This window comes from Seriola aureovittata, chromosome 23 (genome assembly GCF_021018895.1).
Source record: "Seriola aureovittata isolate HTS-2021-v1 ecotype China chromosome 23, ASM2101889v1, whole genome shotgun sequence".
In the NCBI taxonomy this organism is placed as follows: domain Eukaryota; kingdom Metazoa; phylum Chordata; class Actinopteri; order Carangiformes; family Carangidae; genus Seriola; species Seriola aureovittata.
In genome coordinates, this window is record NC_079386.1 from 12,008,117 (window position 1) to 12,033,420 (window position 25,304).

The 25,304-nt window shown below is 45.6% G+C and overlaps 1 protein-coding gene across 5 annotated transcripts in view; it reads right to left on the bottom strand.

Moving 5' to 3' along the window:
- Nucleotides 1-25,304, bottom strand: part of pcdh7b (protocadherin 7b) — a 110,656-nt gene that overhangs the window by 42,307 nt on the left and 43,045 nt on the right. For 2 of the 5 annotated variants that reach the window (XM_056369266.1, XM_056369270.1), the window contains exon 2: nucleotides 14,786-15,005. The exons of 2 other annotated variants lie outside the window; for them this stretch is intronic. In XM_056369266.1, the coding sequence (XP_056225241.1) occupies nucleotides 14,786-15,005 (220 nt within the window). The remainder of the gene's footprint in view (nucleotides 1-14,785; nucleotides 15,006-25,304) is intronic. One more of the 5 variants, XM_056369267.1, reaches the window with a different exon arrangement.

The window sequence follows — 25,304 nt, forward strand, 5'->3', positions numbered from 1 at the left end:
CTAACTGTGTTCAGCAGAACCAGAGATATCATCTCTTTTCTATTCAACACATTCTCCTTCCTTATCAAAAACCTGGCACCTGCACTACCCACAGTGCACCTTGACCATCGACAATTCAGATGGAGCCTTGAGCTGCTAACCGCAGAGACAAGAAGAAGGCTGCAGAGGCCTAGTATGCTAACTTCTTTGTGAGCTCATTAAAGGGGCTTTAGGTCATTTTTCTCTGCCGCTGAACTTGGTTCCTGTGGCTTCAGCCGCTGTTGTTTTTATAATATGAGAGATTATAGCAGCGCTGCGTCTTCAGGGCAGGTTGGAGGCTGAAGCGAGTCGCTATCTGAAAGTGATGAGATGGGCTGGGGGCTAGCTGCTTAGCGTGCTAACTTCAGTATCAGAAAAAGACGTGATAGAGACAAGTGTTAACATTAGCGTTGCTTTCTACCACTGGAGACAGGTATTGGCGTGTAAAGGGATGAAGTTTGATGCTGAACTAGCAATGTTTCTTCTAGACTGATAAGTAAACAGCTGCTAATGCTAACTTTGGCTTTGTAGCAGTAGCAATAAAAACTCAGAAATAGCTCATTTAAGTCCACTACGCTCAGATTTTTTGTTATTTTCAAACTTGTAGCATTCAACTCCAATGTTGACATCACGCGAGGCTGTTGATTAGGTTTCACTTTCTTAAGATATGTAGTCTCACTCCTCCTGAGACTGGGATAAATAGTAGTTAAAGAAAACCATGTAAGAGCAAACAAACGTGTGTGTGTGTGTGTGTGTGTGTGTGTGTGTGTGTGTGTGTGTTTGGCAGTCTTGACATGAGACAATTACCCAAAGAGCTGTATGAGAACAAGTTCATCATATAACCGCAAGAACTGGATAATGACTGCAACTTGTTTCCCTGTGCAGTGTGTGAACCCAATCTGTCACTTCTAGGAGATTTTCAAATCCGTGCCGTACATTGTGTGTAGGAGGCAAGCTAAACAGTTTTCTCCTCTACATTCTGTGTACAGTACACGCAGTCAATGATATCGTAGCCCTGGCGCAACCTAGAAGCCCTCATCGAGACCTGTAGTGACAATTTGAACCAAACAGAGCATCCTTTTTTTTTTTTCCTTTTTTTTCCTCTAAATTTCCCGTGCGGCATGCAAACCTGCAGCACAAAGGATTCCTTCCTGCTTATGTATACAGACTCTTTGCCAGAGGTAAGCCTCTTCCCGGTAGCACCCCTCCGACAAACACACAAACCCATCCACTCGCGAGTGAGTTATAGGCAATACAATGTTTGCCGAGGATGCCAAACGGCTGATCTCAGGGCATTCATTTGAAGAGATAGAGAGATTTTTATTTATTTATTTATTTTAACATGTGTTTAAATCTAGTCCTGCACATATGTATTTATGTGTGTGCTTATGAATGTGTGTGTTTGTGGGGCATTGTGAGTGGATTTGCCGGCACATCATCTGGATTAGGATGCTCTGTTTTGTCAGCCCATCGGTGGCGGGGGCGCATGCAGGGTGGGGGTAGGGGGGGTCTTTTGTCATTATTCAGTCTCTTCCTGCTTCCCTCTCTCTCTCCTCGTGGCTGATAAAAGTTAAAGGGTTACTTCATGCTGCGACAAAAAAAAAAAAAAGAAAAAAGAAAAGCTAACATAAGGAATCAAAGAGCAGAAAATAGGAATAAGAAGGAAGACGTGTGACTTGCGAAGCAGCTCGCTTTAAACAACTCCTCAATTCTCTGTTGACCATTGCTCATTAGTTAGTTTTCTTGCTCTTAAATCCAATCCTGTCTGCCCTGTGGAGGCACTTATGTGACCAGTTCCACAACCTCTGCTAAAGTGATTGCCTGAGGGTTACTTTGAGCTACAGACAAGATAAATGCTATTGTTTTAGCCTTCAAGGTAGCCATTAGTCTGCGGGGCGGGACAGCAAACAAAAAGAGCAGGAAGCACACAAAGAGTCACACACTTGGCTGCAAATGCACAGACACAGGTGTGCCCCCCCACCCCCACCCCCACCCCATTGCATTCATTCAAAAGGGTTAATCTTTTTGTAAAAGCCCTGGGGGAAGAAAAACAACTCACCTGGCTTTTCCCTCATCAAATCCCCACCGCATTTACCTCCATTGTTTGGTTTCAGTGTCAAGTTACTTCGCTCTGATTGTGTCCGCTGATGTGTTTTGGCTCTCGGGTGCTTTTCTGTTGTGGTTTAAATGGAAGCTTTTGACTGCCACTTTGGCTTTCCTCGTCCCTCACAGGAAGTTTTGTGCTTTATAGGGCCGTAGTCATCACAGCTCGTGCATGGCTGAGCTGCAGCTTTGTGAGGTGATTGCAGCATTTTATAGGCTTGAAAAGACAGCTGCCACAGCGAATGGCCCACAAAGGAGAGGAGGATTCTAATGTTTTTTTTTTGTTTTGTTTTTTTTACCTCGAGGTCACAAAATAAAGGAAAGAATCCACACCTGGAGGGAGGGAGGGTTAGATGTGGTGTGTGTGTGTGTGTGTGCTGTATGTTTGGATGCACGCTTCCTCCCCTTCACGACCAGGTGCACCGAAATTACAAACACCACAGAAGAGGGAGCGTCGCTCGATGATGGAGAGAGACTCGGGTGAAATTTGTCAAGTCGAGGGCTCAAAAGTTGAGGCGGCACTTCAGTTACCGGGTGCCAATGCATATTCATCCTAGCTGTGAGGAGGGAAATGGCGCGTGGTGCCCTCCCTCCCCAAAATAATTCCCGGAGGCTGTCAGCGGTTTGTTTTATTTCACCACGAAACGCGGCAGTGCGTTCCTCCCCGCTCGGCCGTACTGCTGACGACACATCGACTACTGCTGACGACAACTTCAAATCCTTGAAATCCAAGATCGGAAAGAAGGGTAACAGAGAAAAAAAAAAGAAGGAAAGAATGAGGAAGATGATGCATTTATGAGGGAGGAAGCGAGAGAAACAAAGGTACAAAGTATTTTGCTTTGCTTTATGTGAGTGCTACGTGCATGAGGATAAACTGTTCACACTGTGAGCTAGGAGAGACAGCACAATAGCAAAAAAACGCCACAGCCCTTAAATGGGTCAACAATGCATAAGCAAGCAGCTTCACACTCACAAGAGAGAAGCAGGGAGAGTGCAAATATTAGCAGCACACACACACACACACACACACACACATTCATACATACATACACAATTTCCTCCTCTTAAAGAGCACACAGACACAAGTACCACAGCGATTTCACGAGTGTTCGTCTTAAGTAGGGTGAGCTCTCGGCCTTCATAAAACATGTATGGCGCTAATGCTGACCATTATGAGGATTTCTTGCCTCGCAGTCGCCAGGGAAACCGGTTCGATGGACTAAATGGACAAGCCTTTGTAAAAAGAAAAACAACAACAACAACAAAAAGTCTCTTAGAAAATGCATTAAGTTACTCGCAGCGCACGTTGACGGCACAGACAAACCTTCCCTCTGTTTGCTTTGGACCTATGGAAGGAACCACAGAGGGATTGTTCAGGGTAAGGGAAACAATGAGCATCCTTTCTTTCCCCTAAAATGAAAAATATATATATATATGTCACACATCTGCTTTGGGAGGGTTTTTTTTTTTTTTTTTTTTTCATGAATGCATATATGACCCTGAGTAATTGTGTCCATGAGCAGGGTTCCTTGAACAAATCCAGCCAAGAGGAAATAAGAAGAGAGAAAATAATGAAATTCCTCAGCTAGAGGAACTTAGGAGGATATTGTCCCTCCAGGTGAATGGAGCGTGCACATGTGTGCAAGCATGCATACAGCTATACATGGAGGTTTTTGTGAGTGCTTCTGTCTGTGTCAAAGCCCTCTCTATGAGGAGAAATGTATGTGTGTGTGTGTGTGTGCATGCATGTGTGTGGCGTGTTATAAAACCCTCCAGCATCCCTGGTGTCAAAGGTCGCATTGCGTGCCACTCAGAGACCTCTAACACGGCTCAGCCACAGGCGGGCCAAGAGAGTCCCCCTTTTCTTTAAAGCGTGTTAGCTTTTCATTTCACCCCCCCCCCACACCCCCCTTTCTGCTTCCTCCCTCCCTCCCCACTCTTCCTCCATATGAGACACATTAACTGTGTCCTCAAAGAGAGAAGGCGAGAGAGGGAGAGAGAGCAGGGAGGATAATCCCCCTTCTTCCATTGTTACATGCTTTCATCTATTTTTATAAGACGAAGGAGCGAGGGAGTGGAGGGGCGAGAGAGAGAGAGAGAGAGGGGTAGAGGAAGGAGGGAAGTAAAAATAAGTTCTGGTGGGCCGCAGTAGTCTTGTTGCACCACTGAGAGTGATGCATCTCCGCTCGGATTCATACGCATATGCAGGCATGTGCACACACACACACACGCAAACACACTAAGATATAGATAATGTACACACATGCTTAAATACACTCACACACATTTTCCTCAGTTGTAAGTATTGATCCACACCACCCTCTGTGCAGAACTTGTCCCAGACAAAGCTTAAACTCACCCATTTAGCTTTATGCAGTTCGTTTAAAATTAATTAATGTTTTTTAATAAACTATAATTTGATTGCAGCAGTCAACAACTATATTGCCTCCAATGAAACATCTGCAACTGGTGTATGAATGGCTGATACCACAGAATGACATAATGATAATGATTGGCGCCTGTTACAAATCACTTCCAGGAAGGTTTAAAACACAAGCTTTATACACACGAGACAGCTTCATTCTTAACCTCCAGATCGGCACTATATTTCTTCCAAAGCTTTCAGCCACACCTCATGACCTTCATCAGCGAATGGCATTTGATCAGTTAGTCGATAAACTGACGGAAAAGTCATTGGTGACGAATATCTGATGGTTCCCGCCTCTTAAATGTGAGAATTCGCTACAGACCAGATGATTAATTGATCAATCGATAGAATAACAGGCAGATTAATACGCAAGTAAACATTTAAGATGTTAAGATGATCTTATATCTGCTTAGAACTACATTACCCTGTGTAACAGTGCGCTTTAAACCACTTATAATATGTTTATATAAATGTTAACTGAGAGGTTAGAATAAAGTGTTACCACTGACACGTGCAGCTGCCCCCTTGGACGTTGTATTATTTACCTTAAGTGTTATTATTGATGCTAAAGCTAATATGTTTGATATGTGGTCAGTGTCTTTGACCCCGTCGGGTTACAGAATGTTCCACAGTGCAAGCTAATGCTACTGTACCACCCCCCCCCCTCCCCCCCATAGCCCACGCAACACACTGATTATCATTAGCTTTCCACATAATGCCTGCAGCAAGCAAGCAAGCGATTGTCTGCATGTGTTTTGACAGTTTTACAGCATTTAGCTGTGTCTCTGAGTCATCAAACCACCCTGATTAAAGACGAACATGATGTCAAATTCCTAAATAATACGACCTAATTGGTATCAATTAGTGGTAGCAGCCGCCGCTGCTGGCAAAATCCCTTCCCAGAAGAAATGCCAGTATACAGCCATGCCTGCTGGAGATGTGGCACAGCAAGCTGTTCTGTAAATAGGCACATGTGGGTGAATGGGTGGCAAAAGGAAAGCTACAAAAACAAGTATGTACAGTCTTGCTGGTGTGTGCGTTCCCAAGTTTTAAAATCTGTGTTTGGGACAAAGTTGTGGGCGGTCGAAGAGCACAATGTGAAGTATCGGAAATGTCAAAGGTTAATCTGCTGCCGGGCCAGATGCCACACATCTATAATGTGTAAGATAAACAGAGAGAGGGCCTAGAACATGCATGCATCCGCTCATGCACAAACACAGCCTGTAAAATGTACACAATTTGCAATTCCTACCTTCCTAAAGGTCAAAAAGAGTGTCACTGCTTATAATTCAAACCGAAGCACACACACACACACACACACACACACACACACACACACTTAGAAACACAAGGATATCTCTTACCAACTTTGGCAAACCTTCGCTAAAATGAAGTCACATCTATGTATATTGGCTGTGAGCAGGTTACATCTGGTTCCAGTTGATTCAGTTGGGTTTGGCAAAAATGTGTTCACCATTTTCTCGGAAAGGTCTGTAATCGTATGAATGTGATGTGTTTCATAATCAGGCGCAGCATTCCTTGTGTGCAAAATTCAATTGCCGGCAAGTTTTTTTTTTTTTTTTTCGGGACATGGGGAAAGAATGTGCTCCAGCGCTGGAGTTATTATGCATGGATTTGTGTATGTGCCCCAACTGTGAGATAGGAGGAGGATCTGGTGGTAGTGAGAGACGGCGTTTGCACATAAAGTATGGTATGTTTGGCGAACACATGAATGAATGCATGAGCGGCCCCAGCTTGGTGTCAGCCTACAGAATGTGTGAACACCTGAATGTGTGTTTTTCCTTTTTCTTCTTCCTCTTTTTTTTTCAGAATTCTGCTTGTTTGCGCTTTCACAACAAATTCCTTGAAGTGAGAAAAAAAAAAAAAAAGGAAAAAAGAATGCCTTCATTCTCTGGCTTTCTCAGTGTTCCTCTCAGATATACTCATGCCGCAGCATATGCACATACATATACACACACTTGTCCCTCACAGTGGTCTTCTTTGGATGCTCAGCCCACATTCAGGGATCAGGAAATGTGCAAATAAATAAATAAACACTTGCAGTCATCAAGTACGATTATTGGCATCCCTCGCTAGCTTGCCCCTCCCATGCTGTAGACCTCACACTGGGACAGACATGGCACCCACTGTGTCCCAGTGCTGCACACCTGATGTTTCCAGCACGCACCACCGAGAGTAATTCCTCTCTCTGCGCGCAACCTGTTCGGCTCATCTTCCTTCTTCTTTCGATCACACGCAGAATCCAAACGGCGTGACAAAAGGGAGGAAAGTTACAAAGAGACGGGAGAGCGGGAGGGAGACGTGGGAGGGACAGATCCGGGGAGGAGGTGGGAAGCGGAGAGAGGAGGGGAAACAAGAAGAAGACAGAATGCCTGGGAGGAAAGGAGGGACGGAGGGAAGGAGGGAGCTTGAGGGCTGGAGGCTTTGGCTGAGTGCCTTGGAGGTGTTTAATTGTCTTCATTGAAGTCCCCCCCCCCCCCCCCCCCCCCCCCCCCCCACACACACACACACACACACACACACACACAGAAATGCTACCTGACACACATTCCCCAGCCAAGAACTGATTACATCGTGAGGGGTGTGGGAAGGAACGAAAAAGACATGGAAAAAAAAAAAAACAGTAGGTGCTTTCCTAATTAACAGCTGTCGAAGAAAGCGATTTTATTCCGAACATAACAAATGCCTGTGCCATTTGGAGACGAGCCAAATTGCTAGTCGCCGCTTCATTGCACCTAAAAAGGCACAAAATGCACATGGCAGCGCTTATGACTATAGGCCCTCATTGAAAACACAGTCATGTCTCTGCAGCGCCATGAAAAGCCATTCTGCTTTCCCGCTCCCTCCCTCCTACAAGTGCTGGCTCGCGCTTTATCAGCTGTGCATCCAAATTGCAGAAAACAATGCAGAAAAAACAACAGACAGGGCACTTTTTGAAGCGAAAATCGACACACGTATGGCATTCCCCCTCCGAAACAATATGGCCGCCTTACTTGAGTGTGTGTGTGTGTGTGTGTGTAGCAAGTACTTCACAGCAACACCTTCTTATTTACTGGCTTTTCTTCACTGTAAGAATGTACATATGCGGCGCAAAATAAAGCGAGTGCACTTCTTCTCTGTCGAACCAAATGGCCGTCATGGCGGAGCGATGCTTCTCCGTGTAAGCCAGCTGAATGGCTTTTTTAATCTCTGTCAGGAGTGGGTGTCAGTGCGCCTCTAGCTACACAAAACACCGCAGCAACAATTCCATTATCTACACTCTGACTTTCCACAATGTGTCTGTGTGTTTGTGTGTCTGCACATACACATACATACATCAGCTCTAGTTTATTTCTGGCAGTTTCCTCTAGAACTTACAGCAGCAAGAGTGATATTAGATGAGATGTTGAACAATTGTCTCCTCCCCTTCTTCTGTATTATTATTTAAGATGATTTAAATGGTCAGTTCGCCCAAATCACGAAAAAAAAATCTTCAGTGAAATTTCTACCGCTTCCAACCAAAACTGGACTTTGTTTCTGGACAGATTTACTGCTACATTCATTGATTATGTATCTTTGCATCGGGTTGGCTGACTTAGAAAAAGCCTAGATAAATAAAACCAGAGCTCTCTGTATGAGCAAATCCAATACGGGTGAATGTGAAATAGCTTCTTTGGCGAGTTGGATGAACTGATCCTTTAACGGGAAACATAAAATTTGAAATCCCCCGCAGATTCTCTGGGCCTGTCTTGTTTCCTGTCGAGAGCAGGTATCCTTCACTTTTAATTCTGTCAGTGTGGTGCGTGTTACAGGAGTTAGGACTGCACTGGGTGGGCTCTACAGTTCATGTGTGCCCATGTGGAGAGACAGAGAGGAAGACAGGACCGTGGATGTGACACTGGGGTATGATTTGAATACCTGCCCGCTCTGGCTGAGCAGTGATCAATCATCTCTCTGTCAACCCCCGCCACTCCCTGCTGGCAACTTCTCCATGCATGTAACCCCCCCTCCCCCCTCTCCCTCACTTTTTCCTTCTGTTTCCCATTCTCTGTCTCTCTCCTGTTTGCTTTTTTTATTAATTTTCTCTATCTCCTGGTCTCTTTCCAAACTCCTATCCTTCGATCCTCTTCTGGGCTCCCATGCGGTGTGTTACTCATTTACTCTTGCCTCACCATGCCTCCCTCCCTCTACTTTCCCTTCAGTGCTCTCTCTCACATCATCTCACCAGGCCTTCTTGTTCTTTCTGTCTCCCTTGCTGTCGCCTTGCCTGAGGATGTCATGAAGAGAGAAGGGGCGAGGGGGGTGAGGGACAGATGGAAATATATATGAGGGAGACACGGCAGAGGACCGCGGGCAAACACAGAATACAAACCCTGCTGCAAAATATACAAGCATCCAACGCCTTTATGCACTTTTCAGATGCGGCTGATTATTATTATTTTGTTTCTGTCCTGATTTTAATTCTCTAATAAATGTTGTAGTGTTTTTAACTCGTGCTCACACATGGACTGTGACCTTGGGGGAAGGCGAGGGGGAGAAAAGCATGTGTAACATGCTGATTGATAGCACGAGCGCCTTCCGCTGGGTGATTTTTCACTAAACCGCTCTCTGCCGGGTGGTGATGGGCACAACACACAAACACACACACACGTGCGCACACACACGCGCACACACACGCGCACACACACACACTCCCATCTCTCCACCAAGTTGGGGGAAATCAGACCTAAGACCAGCGCTGCTGCCGCTCTGCTCTTGAAATATGAATGGTTTTAATTAAACAAACTCGCTTTGCCATCTGGCCGTACAATTGGGCTTGCCTAATGAACAGAGTTGCACACAAACACACCGCGCTGCACACACACACAACACACACACACACACACACACACATTATTAACCGGGCTAAGCAGCATTCCAACGGGCGAAGCTTCAGAAATGGAGAGAAACAACAACAATGAAGTGATCTAGTGAGGTGCTTCACAAAGCTGGAAAATGATGCAGTGCCTCATTGTGCTGAATGAAGAGTGTGTGTGTGTGTGTGTGTGTGTGTGTGTGCACGTGTGTGTTTGTTTGTGTGAGTGAAGGACGGCTAAGTGACTTCTTTATGTGACTGAACATAGGTTTCTGCGTGTACAATTGTCAACAACTCACTCTCGTCTGTCCACCTTTTGTTTGTACCTCGAGCTCGTGTGTGTGTGTGTGTGTGTGTGTTTGTGTGCGTTAGCAAAAGCTCTGACAGCGTCTGTGCTCACCGGCTTCCTGACTGATAACTGCTGTGATGCGCCACTTGTCTGTCCTACTCTATTGAGCCGGCTAGCCAACACTAAATGATGATGTTTGTAATCCAATGGTGGTACCCCAAGATTTCTCAGCAGGAGAGACAGGAGAGAGATAGAGTCTGGTGTGTGTGTGTGTGTGTGTGTGTGTGTGTGTGTGTGTGTGTGTGTGTGTGTGTGTCTGTGTCGCTGTGTGTTTGTTTGTGTGCTGGGAGGGGGGGGGTTTGTCTGGCAGCCAAAGCACAGAAACGTGGGAGGCATGCTAACGTTAGCAGCCAGTAGGACGTGCTATTACTCTCTTAGAAGCTACAATAAATTTGCACTGTTCATCTGTCTTTGCAGCCAGCATGAGCGGAATCAGGCGTCAGCCGCTGTGTGATGCACTCAGTGATGTAGTGGTAAATAAAAAGTTGAGTAAACTAATGTATAGCCTCCTGTCTGTGGGTGATCATCAAGCGGTACAAATGGCCCCTGCCATATGAGAAAAAATACTCCCCTTTCCTGTAAAGTTTTTCTCTTTAAAACTAATTTAAAGTGGCTAGACTCTGATTTATTTAATCTCTACACACACACACACACACACACACACATGCCCACACAGAGCATGTTAGCTTTGCTCATCTATGTATAGCATAGCCACTGGCAGCCCAGCACGTATCATCATATATAGGCTCATGGTGGAATTCAAGAAAGTGAAGCTAAAGTAAAAAGGTTATGGCTATAGTATATTAGCATTTTCTTCTATATAAAAAAAAAAAACAACCCAACAATAAATAATGATTCATGCTATGGATTAAATAGGATAAATCCTTGACATCATGACCTACAGCAGGAAGCACAGCACACCGCGTAGCTGCACTGATGTACTCAACAATGATATTACATCTCCAGCGCCGGGAGCTGCTCTGATTCGCGCGGAGGTTTCACATGAAAACACCTCAGACACCTCACTCAGTGATGAAAGGGCAATGTGGAAGCATGTTATTTTGAGGTGCACTTGAACTAACACGGCAAAAAAATTGGAAAAATCCACCCCCAACCCCCACCCCGGCGATGAGAGAGATCAATAATGGAGCACAAGTCTTTGACCCACCGATAACACTGTACATCTGGAAGAGAGCTCTTTGCCATCCATAACGGCCTAATCGGGTGTTTGACTCCAAACACTCAGCGTTTATGAATATCTGATGAGCGCTGGGGTAAGCTCATGAATAAGTGAGGGGCCCAGCTGTGCATCAAAAAGATCAAGACTTCATGAAAAGTGCCATAGCTGAGCGATACATGGAGCTAGGTGCTGTTCAAGAATTAGGGTCAAAATTGATTTGCTTCTTCTTCTTAAAAAGGTATTTCAGCTATATTTGTAAAGATACAGCAGGAATCCTCATAGGCTCCTGTCTTGTTTCAGCCTACTGAAACCAGGTCTATGAAGATGAAACTACAGAGGAGTCTTGTCTGGTAGTTTGAGCTGTGTGTAATGGGTCAAGAATGTGTTGATATTCCCGTGGTGACCCCAAACACTCCCTGTTCTGAGTTGGTTCTGGAAGAATCTGTCTTGGACAGAGAGGTTGTTTTTTTTTTTTCTTTTCTTTTTCTCTTTTGACACTCCCCATGGAAAGAAGTCAACCAATAGAAAATAATAAAGTTCGAAACCTGACCTTGATGAAGGAGATGAAGAAAAAGAAAACACTGTCCCCCGGCACATCTGTGCAGGGTGGAAGGAAAGGAAGGATGAGGAGCGGGAGGCAGAGAAGGGAAAAACACAAGTTTGTGTGTATGTGTGTGTTGTCTTCATGTGTGTCTGTCTGAGTCGATGTTAGTACGGATGCCTGCATATGTGTGTGTGTGTGTGTGTGTGTGTGTGTGTGTGTATGTGTGGGGGCAGAGGGAGTTCTTGTGTGCGTGCATTCATGTGTGCGAGACAGACGAGCAGCTGCAGTGGAGGACGATTGTTCCTGCACATTGTGTGAACATCGATTGACAACAAGCGAGTCAGAGCTGGGGGGGGGGGGGGGGGGGGTAGAAGCACGGAATCAAAAAAAAGGACAGATTAGCCTTTGTCCGTGTTTCACCCCGACACAAAGCGACGGCAATCAAACATGATGAGTCAGTACCGCGGTGAACGAGGAACAGAAATCAAATCTTCCGATTGACAGTTTTCAGACTGACACTCATACTTCTAAACAGCAAGGTCAGGATTTGTAAAGTCTTGAATTGACCCCCCCCTTACATCTTTCCACCCCCCCCTTTCTTTTCTAAAAAAGACTCGCCAGGAATCATCATCATCACATCACGCACGTAAATGTCTGCAATTACCTGTCGCTAATGATGCCACTGAGCGCCACAGCAGGCCATCTGCTAACTTTTTCTTTTTTTTTTTTGTTCTCCCTCTTTCCTTAAAGAGCTCAGGCTTCATGTATAGAGCGAAATGCAGGCGCTGACGGTGTCTGCATATACACCCTGGCTACAACAAGAGGGAGCGCTAATGACTGTAGTTAGCGTCCCTCAAGAGGCTGGAGCAGTTTGCCAATATTTGCCCTAACCTTAGATGATTGCGTTTTACTTTACACGCCGGTGTTTAGCCGATGCCCTCATCCAGAGCGACCTTGCATAAGTGAGCGAGCAGGGTCCCAGCGTCCGCACTGAAGGGCAGATTAACAGAAAATATACAGATGTTTTTTTTTCTTCTTCTTGGGTTGAATAACAAGATCTAGACCAATAACAGTCTCTCAGACAACAAGGCCACCCTGTTGCCCACCTAAATCCAGATCATATCACCTCATAGCCTCCGAGCACAAACTGGAAGAACTCGGATCGCTGTATTTAATGTGCTGCGAAGGTGTGAGCTTTTTGAGATTTGAGATTAAAAACAATACGTTGAACAAAACGGCGCCCACATTCGCATGCACTCGCTTGCTTCCAATCTCACTTGTACAGCTGCCTTTCCATCCACATACACATACACATACACATCCACACACACACACACAATAGTTCAGCTGATCTCACTAAAGATAGCGAGCAGCAGCGGAGCATGTTGTTTCTCTTGGATGGAGGCTGATTCATGAATTGACCTTGACTCTGTTCCTCCAACAATTCTCCTCTAAAGCTGCAGTATACTTTGCGATAGCACTCTCTGAAAGCGTGGAAAAGGAGAATTAACAACATGGGCGCACTGAGCTGGAGCCGAAATTGACTGGGATTACATTAGCATATATTTTGGGTCAGCGTTGTAATTGTAAAAAATATTCCAAATTTGACAATATTTTATGATACATGAGCTTTTTTTTTTTTTTTTTTTCGGTATTCAGTATTCCGTTTCGGGGGTTCATTCGTTTCACTATTTATGCTGTGTTTTTGTTTCCCAGGTGGATTCGCTTGACAGGCTGATCACAGTTTTGATCTAACTGGGTTTGTCTGGTCTGTGTTGAAAGTAGCAACAAATTGAAATGAGCCTTTTTAACTGGCTCTAACTTGGCAGGTAAACGGGTACCTTTTCAATCCACAGATTTTTTTTTTTTTTTTTTTAAATCCACGAGGTAGCCTTATCGGCTCACACCAAAGTGTTTTAAAATCCCTTTTAATCTGCATTAATGCCAAGAATTTGAGAGAGGTCATTGTGGACACCTGTGTAACTGCCCGTTTGATGTGGACATCTGTCCGCTTGGCCCAGCTATCTGCCGTACAGGGTCATCACATTAAGCGAGACCATTTCACGCCCAGGCTCCACCTTGTGACTATAACACTGATCCGATATAAGTTAAGACATCATCTACCAAACAACTCCATCTAAAAAGAGAGGATGTGAATCTTTAAGCCATTTGAATATCTTTATCCTAAGCTGCAATGGGAAAGCCTCTGCACTTAGGCTTAGCACTCTCAAGACAGCTCCTCCTTGTTAAGCATCGCCTCAGACTCCGAGACTATGAATGGGACCATTACCCCCATCTCTCGCTGCACACCCAGATCCACACACACACACACACACACACACACACACACACACACATATATTAGCCTTGGTAGGAAAGTAGCTCAGGCTAGCTGTGAGAAGGTTCTGCAAGGGAGGATGCAGTACTGTACCGAGGGACTGCTTTTACAATGGGCCTTTTTTTTCTTTCTTTTATTTTTTACATTGCTCCCACTCACTCTCTCTAAACTGCAGTCTTTTCACATTACAACCTACAGAACATCAGTTCTATCTCCCAACTGGAACAACATGAGCTCCTTCATAAGGTCCTCAAGCCAAACACACACATCGCAAATCAGCACGGCAGCTCTCCATATAGATTCTACACTGTTCAAGTGGAGTATTAACCCCCCGTCGTTTCACTTTTTTTTAAACTTTATCTCAAAGAATAGAAGAGAAGACATCCAGATCTTATAGGAAATCTATCCCCAGTCAAGCTGAAGCGTAGGCACCAAATGGGGGGGGGGGGGGCGGGGGGGGGGGGGGGGGGCACAAATGAAATTCAAAGGGAATTTGAAAGATATCCAAAATGGCTGCCGACTAACAGGAGTAAAAAAAAAAATAGTCTGAAAGGTGTTAATCTAAAACAATGCGTTACATGCAGCACCTTTGATCAAACAAGCCTGCTGCTTCTGAAGCGGAGCCACAGGCTCCATCATTAAATCCCGCCCCCTCGTCTTCCCATGATGCACATCGGTGGAAGGGCTTTAGCTTTCATAAGAGTTGCAACGGCTACAACCGCCGCACCACATCACAGCTGACACGCCACAGAGCTAAATAGCCAATGCCAAAAAAAAATCCTCAAGCCAAAAATAATTTAGAAAAATAACAGAAATACTAACAAGAGAGGAGAGATAACCTCACGTTCCTGCATGTCAGTGAGGCTGTCTACCATTGGCCGTGCTACGTGAATGCTCTAAGGCAGTATGTGCGTGTGTGTTTCCTGTATCTTAGCGTTTTTCTTAATCTCCTTTCAGTGTTTGCCCCTACCATTTTCCATGTGCTCTGCCTCACCGACACTGCCATCCGGCGTTGTCCTCTCGTAGCTGTCCTCGGGCAGGGGGAGGGCGCCCAGCCGGGGGCCCGACGAACTCTTGCTGCTGGGCGTCTCCGACTCGTCCAGGCCGCTGTCGTAGCAGCTCTGCAGCGATCCCTGCTGGTGAGGGTCCTGGGGCTGGCTCACCACCGAGAAGGTCACTCGGCGAAACGGCTACAAGAGAAACCAAACGGCCGGGGGTCACTATAAAAGGGACTGTTTTACTTTTCTTTCTCTACTTTACTTTTCTTACTTCTCTACGTTTCTTGTACTGTTAGGGGAGTTGGGTCCTCTGGATTTTAGAAAAGGGGGATTCGGGTCAGGGTGGCAGAAAAATAGGTTAGAAAAAAAGGGGGTAAGGAGCCGTAGAAGTGTGCTAGCTAGATTTTTAAGGACACAACTATTAGGGTACACTTAAATCTGCAAGCTAGCTGTGACGTCACTTCCCTCACCCCAAAAAAAAAATAAGACACATAACCTCAACTGCTCTTTCACAACAGCCAACAAAATGACCTCTTCATCACCACGTGTTTTTATTTGCCTACGAAAGAGAGGACAAGGCGAACAAGCCCTGGGCTCTGCGGGAGGTCAGATTTGACGCCACAGAGCAAAAGCGCCAAGGCAAAGACGAGCACATACAAACACGTCACCCTTTACCACATACACACACACACACATTGCGAGAGGAGCTGTGGGCTCACACTGTCAATATGTGTAGCCGGCGCGAACACGTTATTGAACAGTGTCCCGCGTTAAACAGTAACAGAGCATGTCATTAAAAGCCCGGGCCTCTGTTCTTTCTCACTGTATCAGTTTGTTTCCTTTCCTCTCTCTCACTCTCTCTCTCATAAATCTATCCCTGCCTGAGCATCGTACAAAAGGTAATAGAGAGTGAGTGGGGGGGGGGGGGGGGGGGGGGGGTGAAAGAGGGAGAATGAGCATGAGACAAGGAATGAAAGACCAGGCTTGGTCATTACCAGAATAAATGGCATAACAAATGGCTAATGCCATTCATTAATTAGATACAAACACAGTCAGAGCTTCGCCTCTGTTGCACGGTCGCATCTTCTCTTCCTGCCCCTTTGCTGGACCTCATCACTTCCTCATGTTCTTCTCCTCCTCTCCCGACACCCTCCTCCTCCTCCTCCTCCCTCTGTCCTTCTTTCCTTGTTCCATCATGAGAATATTAAACAGGACAGAGACCCATTACTCTCTTTCTCCCTCCCTATCCCTCCATTTGTTCCCCAGTTGTCTCACCTGATGAAGTGAAATCGGTTATCAGCTTGTCTGATTGGTAACTTGCGTCTTTTAAATTTTTCTACATCTGTCCTCGACACCGTCATAATCCGCCCTGTCATTTTGTTTTTGAGACGCAGACGTCAAAACATCATGTCGAGCTCTTATGGTGTCGACTGATATTCCTTACGTATGAAATTACATCCTTAGAAAAAGTGACAAATGAAGCGTAAACACACACACACACACACATCGGGAGCATTCTGAGCGAGTGTTGACCGGTCACCTTGGAAAGGTGAACCTCTGTTATTTTGTCATCCTAAAACACTTTTTGAGCACCTCTGAATCTCTGCCAGGCGCACAGAGCAAGATTCTCTTTTTGATAATGAAATTTCCCACAAGCCATTGGGGGAAAAAAAGGGCTTCTTTTTTAGTGTGTATGTGTGTGCGTGTGTGTGTGTGCGTGTGTGTGTGTGTGTGCCTGAGTGGAAAAATTTGCATTTATTTATATATTTCCTCTTGGTTCTCTTTCTCTGGCTGGCTGGCTAACACAGCAATCTTGGCAATAAATCATGTTTCCATGTAATTACAATCAACACTCAACAAATGAATTGGTATAAATATTCATGCAAATTTCACTTGGATAGTCAAACATTTGTTGCATAATTAAAATCAGGACCCAGAAGGAGAACCGTTCTCTGTAAGTGTAATAACACTTGAGAAGATGTTAAGATATTAAACCATGTTTCGTTTTTCTATATATCTATATATATATATATAGATATATATCTATTTTGTTTTGTTTATTTGTTTGTTTCTTCTCACTTGTTTGGTGTGAGGTGTGTGTTAACAAGCCCCCACAGCTTGCGTGTGGTCGAAAACAAAAAGTACTTTGTCTGGTTCGGATTTAGTGGAGTGCCATACTCCTTGGGAAACACAGTGTTCTAATGATACAGATTAAACAACTGTTGCCTAATGAATTGCTGGCGAGCCCGCCGCAAAGAAAAGAAACACCCGAGCAAGCGCGCACAGAGGGAAAATTGAGTTTGGGAGAGAAAGAAAAGAAGCTGACGGGAAGGAAGGGAAGAAAAAAATAAAAGTTAAATGAACAAATGGATTTTATTCACCTGAATTTCCCCTTATTTTCACTGGAGGGAGAGCGAGATAGAAGAGAGAGGGGGGAAAAAAAGCTAATTTGTTTGCAGACCAGAAATGGAGTTCATGCAGAGATCGCCGGAGGCTTTGGATTAGAATCTGCAGCAAGCACCGTCTGCACAGCGACCTTCGCTCCCTTCATTCTGTGTCTTTTAAATAAATGAATAAAATAAAAAGTGATTCTTTTTAAGTCATATTTCCCTTCTATTTGTGTGTGTATGTGTGTGTATGGACGTCTACGCGTGTGTCTCCGTGGTAGCTGCGGAAGAAAAAGGAATTGTCCAACATGCCATGTGAAATTACATATGGCTTTGTGGATGTCACAACCAATCTTACTTCTTTTTTTCTCATGTCTCTTTCTCTCCAATATTCATAGGGAAGACAATTTGAGGGCTTGTCACATGGCCAAACCACAGGGAAAAAATTAGCAAAATTATCCGCCACGCACACACGCAATCAGAGCTGACGATTGGGGGTATTGCTGCCCTGAAGATATGTTCAATGCATGAGCAATGGCGAGGGAGATTTTGACATTGTGGGTGTTACAGTGGAAGTGTATCCCCATCACTGTCAGTTGACCCCGCCCCACCCCTCACCAGATACTGGCCATTTTTCAGACCCGCTGAGTCTGTTGAGCCCGACCCGAGTACATGCCCTTCGATGCTGTCCCCTTTCTACCTCATACCCTGACCTCCTGGCCTCACGGTCCACTCAGCCAATCAATTCAACCAGTGACCAAACCTGAAGCACAAGCGCGCACACATATGGCTTAACACCCCCCCCCCCCCCCACCCCCCCCCCCCCCCCCCCAAAAAAAAAAATTACTTTCAGTTCAGTTTCGTTACAGTCTATTATATGATGGATGGTTTTTTATAGCCTTGGATTCAGAAAACAGAAAAAAAAAAAAAAAAATCAGAATCTCACTAAATTGTTCCACCGATGCTGTTGCATCACTACACGGCTAAACCCCATGCTGCGCCCTGGCAGAAAGTAGCCAAGCTTCTTCTTTTTCTTTTTTTTTTAATGTATGGATTTCATTACAAGTTAGCAGTTGTTAACTTTATCTTTACCAGATGCTGGGACACCACCCCCTCCCCCAACAAGGCCTCTTTGGGGCAGGAGAGGGGGCGTGCCTGTGATCGAAAGCCAGCTGTGACAGCCACGGGTGATTGAGCAAATCCGTCATCCCGAAAAATGAACAACGCAAACAAGCCACAGGTTTTTTTTTATTGTGGAGCTCTGGCCCGAGCTTGGCCCGGCCTATTTCCTGGACGCTAAAGGGAAAACACATGGGGCTGCCCGACTCGAGCCGAGCCGGGGCCAATAAAAACAGGACCGTGCCACTCATTGTCAATAATGTGTGACCTCTTGGATTTGATTTTCATTTCCTCCGCCCTCAAACTAAACGCTGAGCTGCTGTCAGAAGCACTCTGTTTGAGCTGTACACTTTTTTTTCTTTCTTCTTCTTTCATCTCCCAGCAAACCTTGAACAGGTAACACATTGTTTAGAAGTAGAGCGCTCTGCCTTTGCTTGAGTTGCTCTGATTAATGACACCAGTTAAGAACACGGTCAAGACGCATTACTTAAGGCTATACAGTAGCTTTAATGCCAGCGCTCTCATCAGCTCTCCAGTCGGCATCCCTCATGTCACTCTCGTGCTCACATGGTTCAGTATATGTACAGAACACACAGTGGTGACTGTGTTTGAACCCATTCTCCCTCTGGATGTCTGGAGTTATAATTAAGCCCACCTCCACCAGAACCTCTGGAAGGATAATAGAAGCGTGGAGGTGGGTCTGGTTGGAAAACACAGTGTGTGTAATGTCAGCTGTAAATACCTTTTGGCGGATGGCAGTGACCCACTACCGTGAACCACAGGAAGTAATTGTGGCTGGGCCGGACTTGGGGCAAGGGGAGCAAACATAAACTGCAGGGCCAGTGTCTTATTGCAGTCAACCGAGAAAGATGGAGGGATCCGGAGAAGGAAGTATGAGTAAGTGAGATGGAAGGGAAGATAAGGAGGCCGGTGGAACAGGAGGGGGGTGAAGACTTGGAGAGAGTGAGAGAAGTGGGTGACACATGAGTAGGACTCATGATTGCCAAAAGTGCCAGTCGGTAATTAAGAAGCCATGTTTCATTTTTAATAGGCAACCAGACAGTGACCTGTGACAAGCCACCTGAGACGCGCAGAAACTGCCAAATAGCCACGGTACACCAAACAACACGGTCGCTGGCATCTTAAATTGGCTTAACCCAATCGTGGTTACTTTGCTTTGCAATGCAGGTTGAAGCGCCGGTGTAATTCCAGTGCGGTGAATTAAAGAGATCATGAGATGTTCAAGCGGTAAACGAGACAAATGCCCTCGAGGTGAATGTCTGACTGGAAATCAATCGGAAAACCGATCCGGGTGGACTCGGGTTCTGTTTGGGTGCTGCTCGGTCGCACTCACGGGCGCACCTAAGAACACGATGCTGATGCTGTCCGGGCCCCCGGTCGTCAAAAACAAAGAGCCAAATGTGGATGGTCTCTCAGGTGTGCTAGCCCCCACCCCCAACCCATGAGTGACCGGAGAGGGTTTTGGATCAGGCCGAGTGAGTTGTGGGAATGCTGGCAGAGTAGTCGGCTGCAGCTTTGTTAGCTCCACCGCCTGCAGAGTCTCAGGTATCGTGTTCTCTAGCCTTGACTGATAGCTTTGGCCCCTGTCAAGCTCCAGCGCTCCTCTTCACTTCTTTCACGTTCCCCTTCTTCAAACTTTACTCCTCCGCACACATTCCTCCCAGGTCACTCCTCTTTCCCCAGAACAGAAAGAAGGAGAAGTAGCAAAAAAAAAAAAAGAAGGAGAAACTGGGGTAACATTTCCAAAGAACACCCAAGACTCCAGGAGAAAAGAAGGAAAAACAAAGCTGAGATAAAAGAGGCCCTTGCAAGTTCAGCGTCTGATTTTTCCAACATTATCTACAGAGCCAACAAAGATGCAAAGTGTGGTTTTTTCCAATTCTTGTTCTAGTCTGCTGAGTTTTTTTTGCATCCTTTACAACAGCCAGGTTTATAAGGGTATCCAGCTGCCAGTTCCTCACCTTAACTGTGCACACAATAACGGATAAAAGTAGATTTGAATGCCTGTCTCTCTCATTTGAAATTATGTCAGAGAGCTGCGAGGTCATGCAATCCACATGGGCACAAAGCCTGATAATAACATTTTTAAACACCTTTTAAAAGTACTTTTATTACAGGAGGTGCAGACATTACGGGCAACGCAGCGCACAGCCTTGTTAAGAGTTGATGATGCTATTAGCGCTCTCTTGTCGATATTTGAAATCGGGAGTATTTTTTTTTTTTTATATCCTCTCATTTTACCATGTGGCCGCTTTATGATCTGTCAGCGCACCAATCAGTTGAATGTCCTTCGGTGCTTGTCTACAGGCGTTCTCGTGAGTCTTTATTGACCCTTTATTGCACTACTTTTGGCGGGAGAAATAGCTGTATAAATATATGTGCTCCGGTAAGGAGAGGACCATTTAACAAATCCAAAAAGACAGCAGGAAACCCAAAACATGAACTCCCCGATGCTGCTGACTATTCTGTGGTTGGGGTTGTGCCATACCAAAAAAAAAAAAAAAAGCAAAAGTTGTTGCTAGGCACAAGAGGTCCTTAGAAGGAACTCTGTGGGGATAAATTCGGAGTCTCAGAGCTTGTGCTTTGGGAAACACTTTGGATTGAGAAGAAGGAAGTGGGAATTGAAGTGGTAAAAAAATTTAAAAAAAGAGGCAAAAGTTGGAGAGAGTATAAGACAAGAGAGTAGGGAAGAAAGAAGGGAGGCAAATAGATGATAAGGAAAGAGAAGAAAGGATGATCCTTCCATCCCTTCTTTCTTACTCCATCCACATCCCCCTTTAGTCTTTTCTTTTCCCAGTGTGTTTGGAATGCCTTTGGAAGAGTGCCACAGCTAGCACTTTCCTATTAGCATGCACCCCATGCGCGCAGCCGGAGAGACAGACCCGCAGGAAGAGAAAAAAAAAAAAAACTGTGAGAGAAAGAAAAAAAAAAAAAAAAAAAAAAGATCACACATGGTTACTTTCTTAAAGTCTGGGCTAAACTTTTAATTGCTCTTCAAGTGGCGGATTAGGCCACTGGTGAAACAGAGATACTATTCTGGGGGGATGCGTTTGAACATCTTCAGAAGCTTAGCCCAACCCCTGACCTGCTCTGAATGGCAAAGGAGAAGTGCCTCTTTTTGCCTTTTTTTTTCTCTCTTTTTTTTTTTTTTGTGGTTGATGCGATGGGCGGGGGGCCAAGACGGGCCTGGGAGGGGGGGCGTTGGGTTTTGAGTGGCAGTGGATTAGCTTCAAGCTGACAAATAACACCCTTTGTGGGATTCTGCTGCTTCTCTGCTGGGCTGCAGGAACACCATCATAGCCAAGCCTCGTGTCATGTAACTGATAGCATGAGGCTAAAAAGGACATAAAAATGAATAAATAAATAAATAGGATAAATGAAAGCTTTATGATTCATAAAGGGAGGCATGTCATTGTCGACCAAATAACTAATGTATTCCCATTTACGCTGTGGTTAAATTTTTGTGGATTTCTGCAGCGACATCCGCAGCTGTCAATCGCGAATTATGTTACATCCTCTCATTACGAATGGATGGGGGCTTCTCCTGTGTCGCCGTGTTAGAGCCGCCGCCGCTGACACAAGCGCTGACAGACGCTGGGAACGAGTGTCAACCCGAACCCTGACCCCGGTGTTCCTTACATAGAAGAAGTCTACTTGAAAATCTTGAGATCGCATTTCCCTACCTTTTTTTTTTTTTTTTTTATCTTTCCAAACTTCAGCCCTTGTTTGTACACTGACAGCTGAATGACGTAAGCACAGCGTTCACGGAGCGCAGGCACGTGTGCACGTATCAAGCCGAATCGCTCCCTGCGCACACTCGGGCATGCAAGTGCCTCTTGTCTTATCTGTGATGTGTATATGTGTGTGTGTGTGTGTCATGTCTTTGGCATTGTCATGTCATTTCACATGTCACCCTGCCATCAGCTTAGGTTCCCAGTTCTGGCATGGGTAGGGAGGAGGAGGAGGAGGAGGAGGAGGAGGAGGGGGTGGGGGGGTCTAGGTGTTGCGTGTGTGTGTGTGGAAGGGGGGGATCCATCACAGCACTGGCAGCGCTGCGTCTGACCAACGGCCTACTACTGTCAAGTCTGTGACGAGCCCGGGGCTGGCACTAACGTTAGCTTGTTGTGACACAGGTCCGGGTGTCAGCAGAAAAGCATGACACGGCATCAACGAAGCCCCGAGTCGGCGCAAAGCGGCCAAATGCCAAAGCTAGAGTGTTTTACCATCACGGATATGAGAAACAGCAGCTCTCCTCTTCTGCTTACCTCTCTCTCTCTCCCACACACACACACACACACACACACAAGCACAGATGGAAGATTTAGAAGCCCTCATATGCTGTATCTAAAGAAATGAATGTCATCACAGAGACGGGGGGGGGGGGGGGGGCAGTGATATGATCTACGGGGACAGAGACAAAGACGGAGATAAGAGAGGGAGAAAGAGACAGTGTAGAGGCTTTAATAAGGCTGATAAATGATTCTTTATTTACCATCCTGAGTCACTGATGACAGATAACCTATATTTAGGGGATCAGGGCCGCCATCCAAACCGGCAAAAGAGAGAGAGAGGAGAGAGATGGATCGCGGGGAGGTTAGAGAGCGTATCCAGCTTATCCGCTAATGAGGCGTTCTATTTGAGTATGATCATGCGGGCACGTATCATTCATGTGGGATAAGTAGTGTGTAGCGCCTGTCCATGCCTCTGTGTATGTGCATGTCAATGTGTGTGTGCGCGTGTGTGTCCACGAGTCATCTTCCGAAAAAAACACCCGCACTTCCGCTCATATGATCAGGATAGCACCACCAGGTGGCGAATCTTTGCCTTGATGGAACGAACGCCAATTGTATTGTCATGATTAGATCGCACACACACACACGCACACACACACACACACATACTTACACACACTTCCCTTACAGGTCCCATCCACCACCACCTGTTCCTCACAACACAAGCATAGGACGATTACGATGTAAACAATTATGAAAACAATTATTACAAATGAGTAATTAAATGCTAATGTCAGGATAAATAAACTGACGGTGAGAAGGGAGAGGATGAAGGGGGGCGGGTGGAGGGTGAGGGAGGGAATGAATAAAGAGCAGCGGGAAGTGAAAGAGAGAGAGAGATGTGCAGTCGCTAACATGCTGCGCTCTGCTGGCGCAACCTAAGGATTATGGGAGATGGAATGGCTTCGCACACACACACACACACACACACACACACACACAAACATACATGTTTAACAGACCTCGTAACTTCGGCACGGAAGATATTTCTCCTCCTCCGTCTCTTTCTGTAATGCCCCCCCATCCCTCCATCCTCGTTCATCATCTCAACTCTGCCTCTTATCTCCCAACTTCTCTCTCTCTCTCTCTCTATCTCTCTCTGTCTCTCTCCCCCCGCCTATCTCCGTCTCTGTCACTCTCGCCCTCTCCCTCCCTACCTCGCTATCTTTGTCGAGATCACGCAAGGTCAAACCTCCCTGACGTTTGATGGATGAAAATGGAATTAAGATGAAAGCACACTTTCAGATAATGAAGATATGCAGCGGGAGATTAGGAAGCAGGGGAAGCTGCTGAGGTGCCGACCAAATTAATATTGAAATTTATGTGTGTTTGGCTCGAGCCCAGACAATCCCCATGTGTTATTTTCACCAGGGGGCCAAAGTGGAAAACATAACACAAATTTTAATAGCGTTTGAGGGGGGGAAAGTGGAAAGGCGGTGCCTTTTTTTTTTCTGTCTTTCAGCAAACAGTATTCATTTTGTCTGAGGTAGGAATCCACACAGCCATTCAGGAGCACAGGAGTTTTTGTGTCGTGTGTGTGTGTGTGTGTGACATCCAAAGATGAAACGTGGAATTCATGTGTGATGTCTCGCAGGTGTGTGTGTGTGTGTGTGTGTGTGTGTGTGTGTGTGTGTGTGTGTGTGTGTGTGTGTGTGTGTGTGTGAAAGCGTGGGTTTGCATATTGATATGTGCCTATCCGGATATTTGCATTGACTTTCAAAGACATCGTGAGCTGCTTTTACAAAAAAAAAAAGTGGCACACTCATGCACATACTGTACATCTTACAATCCAATCTTTCTTCCCCCCCACCACCACCATCGCCGCCGCCACCTCCTCCTCCCCATCTCTGCAGTTCTGAAGGGCTGGATCAGTGTATGTGTGTTTGAGGAGCGTGTTACAGGAGATCGGCGAAAGGGATAAGGCCCCCGTGCTTCAGAAGGCATCAAAGACAGACAGTCTATCAAGGCCCCGTATCACTGTCTGATGGCGGCGATATGCACACTAATCCGCATGTAAAATAGTCCTCTCCTCCAAGGCACTTCTTCGAGTGCACTTAGCTAACAGTCTCTCTCCTCTCCGATCCTTTCCTCACTCTTGCCTTCTCTTTGACACTATTCCCACTGAAGGGAGAGAAGAAGAAGAAAAAAGAAAAAAGATCCACAATGTGCTCTTAAGGTCTCATTTTCAGCTTCAGCCCTTTTAGATCTCATTACTCAGTTGTTGACTGGGCAGCCATTTTGGGCAGCTAATGGGAAATTTGATAATGGCGTCAGGTTGTTTTGGTCCCCACTGTCACAGCACTCGCCGCTCGCGGTGGCACTTTGTTAAGGGGGCACAGGAATGTCGAGAAAAAAAATACCACAATTAACAGTGCGGCTCGTTTGTTCCCTCTGGTGTTTCTGCCCAATAAGTCAAAATAATGCAAAAAAAACCCCAACAAAAAAAACAACAAAACGTTGGAGAAGGAGTACAAAAGAAATTCATGCGTAGTTCAATTTGGCCTGTTTTTGTCCTCTCTAAGCTGCAAGCTGTTCCCCCTTAGAAATAAGAGGGAAGAAAACGTGGTCAGGTTACATAGGAGACTGCCAACAATGAAGTTCTTTGTTAAGACGTTAAGTAAACAGGCAGAATGCAGAAAATATTATCGCTTCTCTTTTCTTTTTTTTTTTAA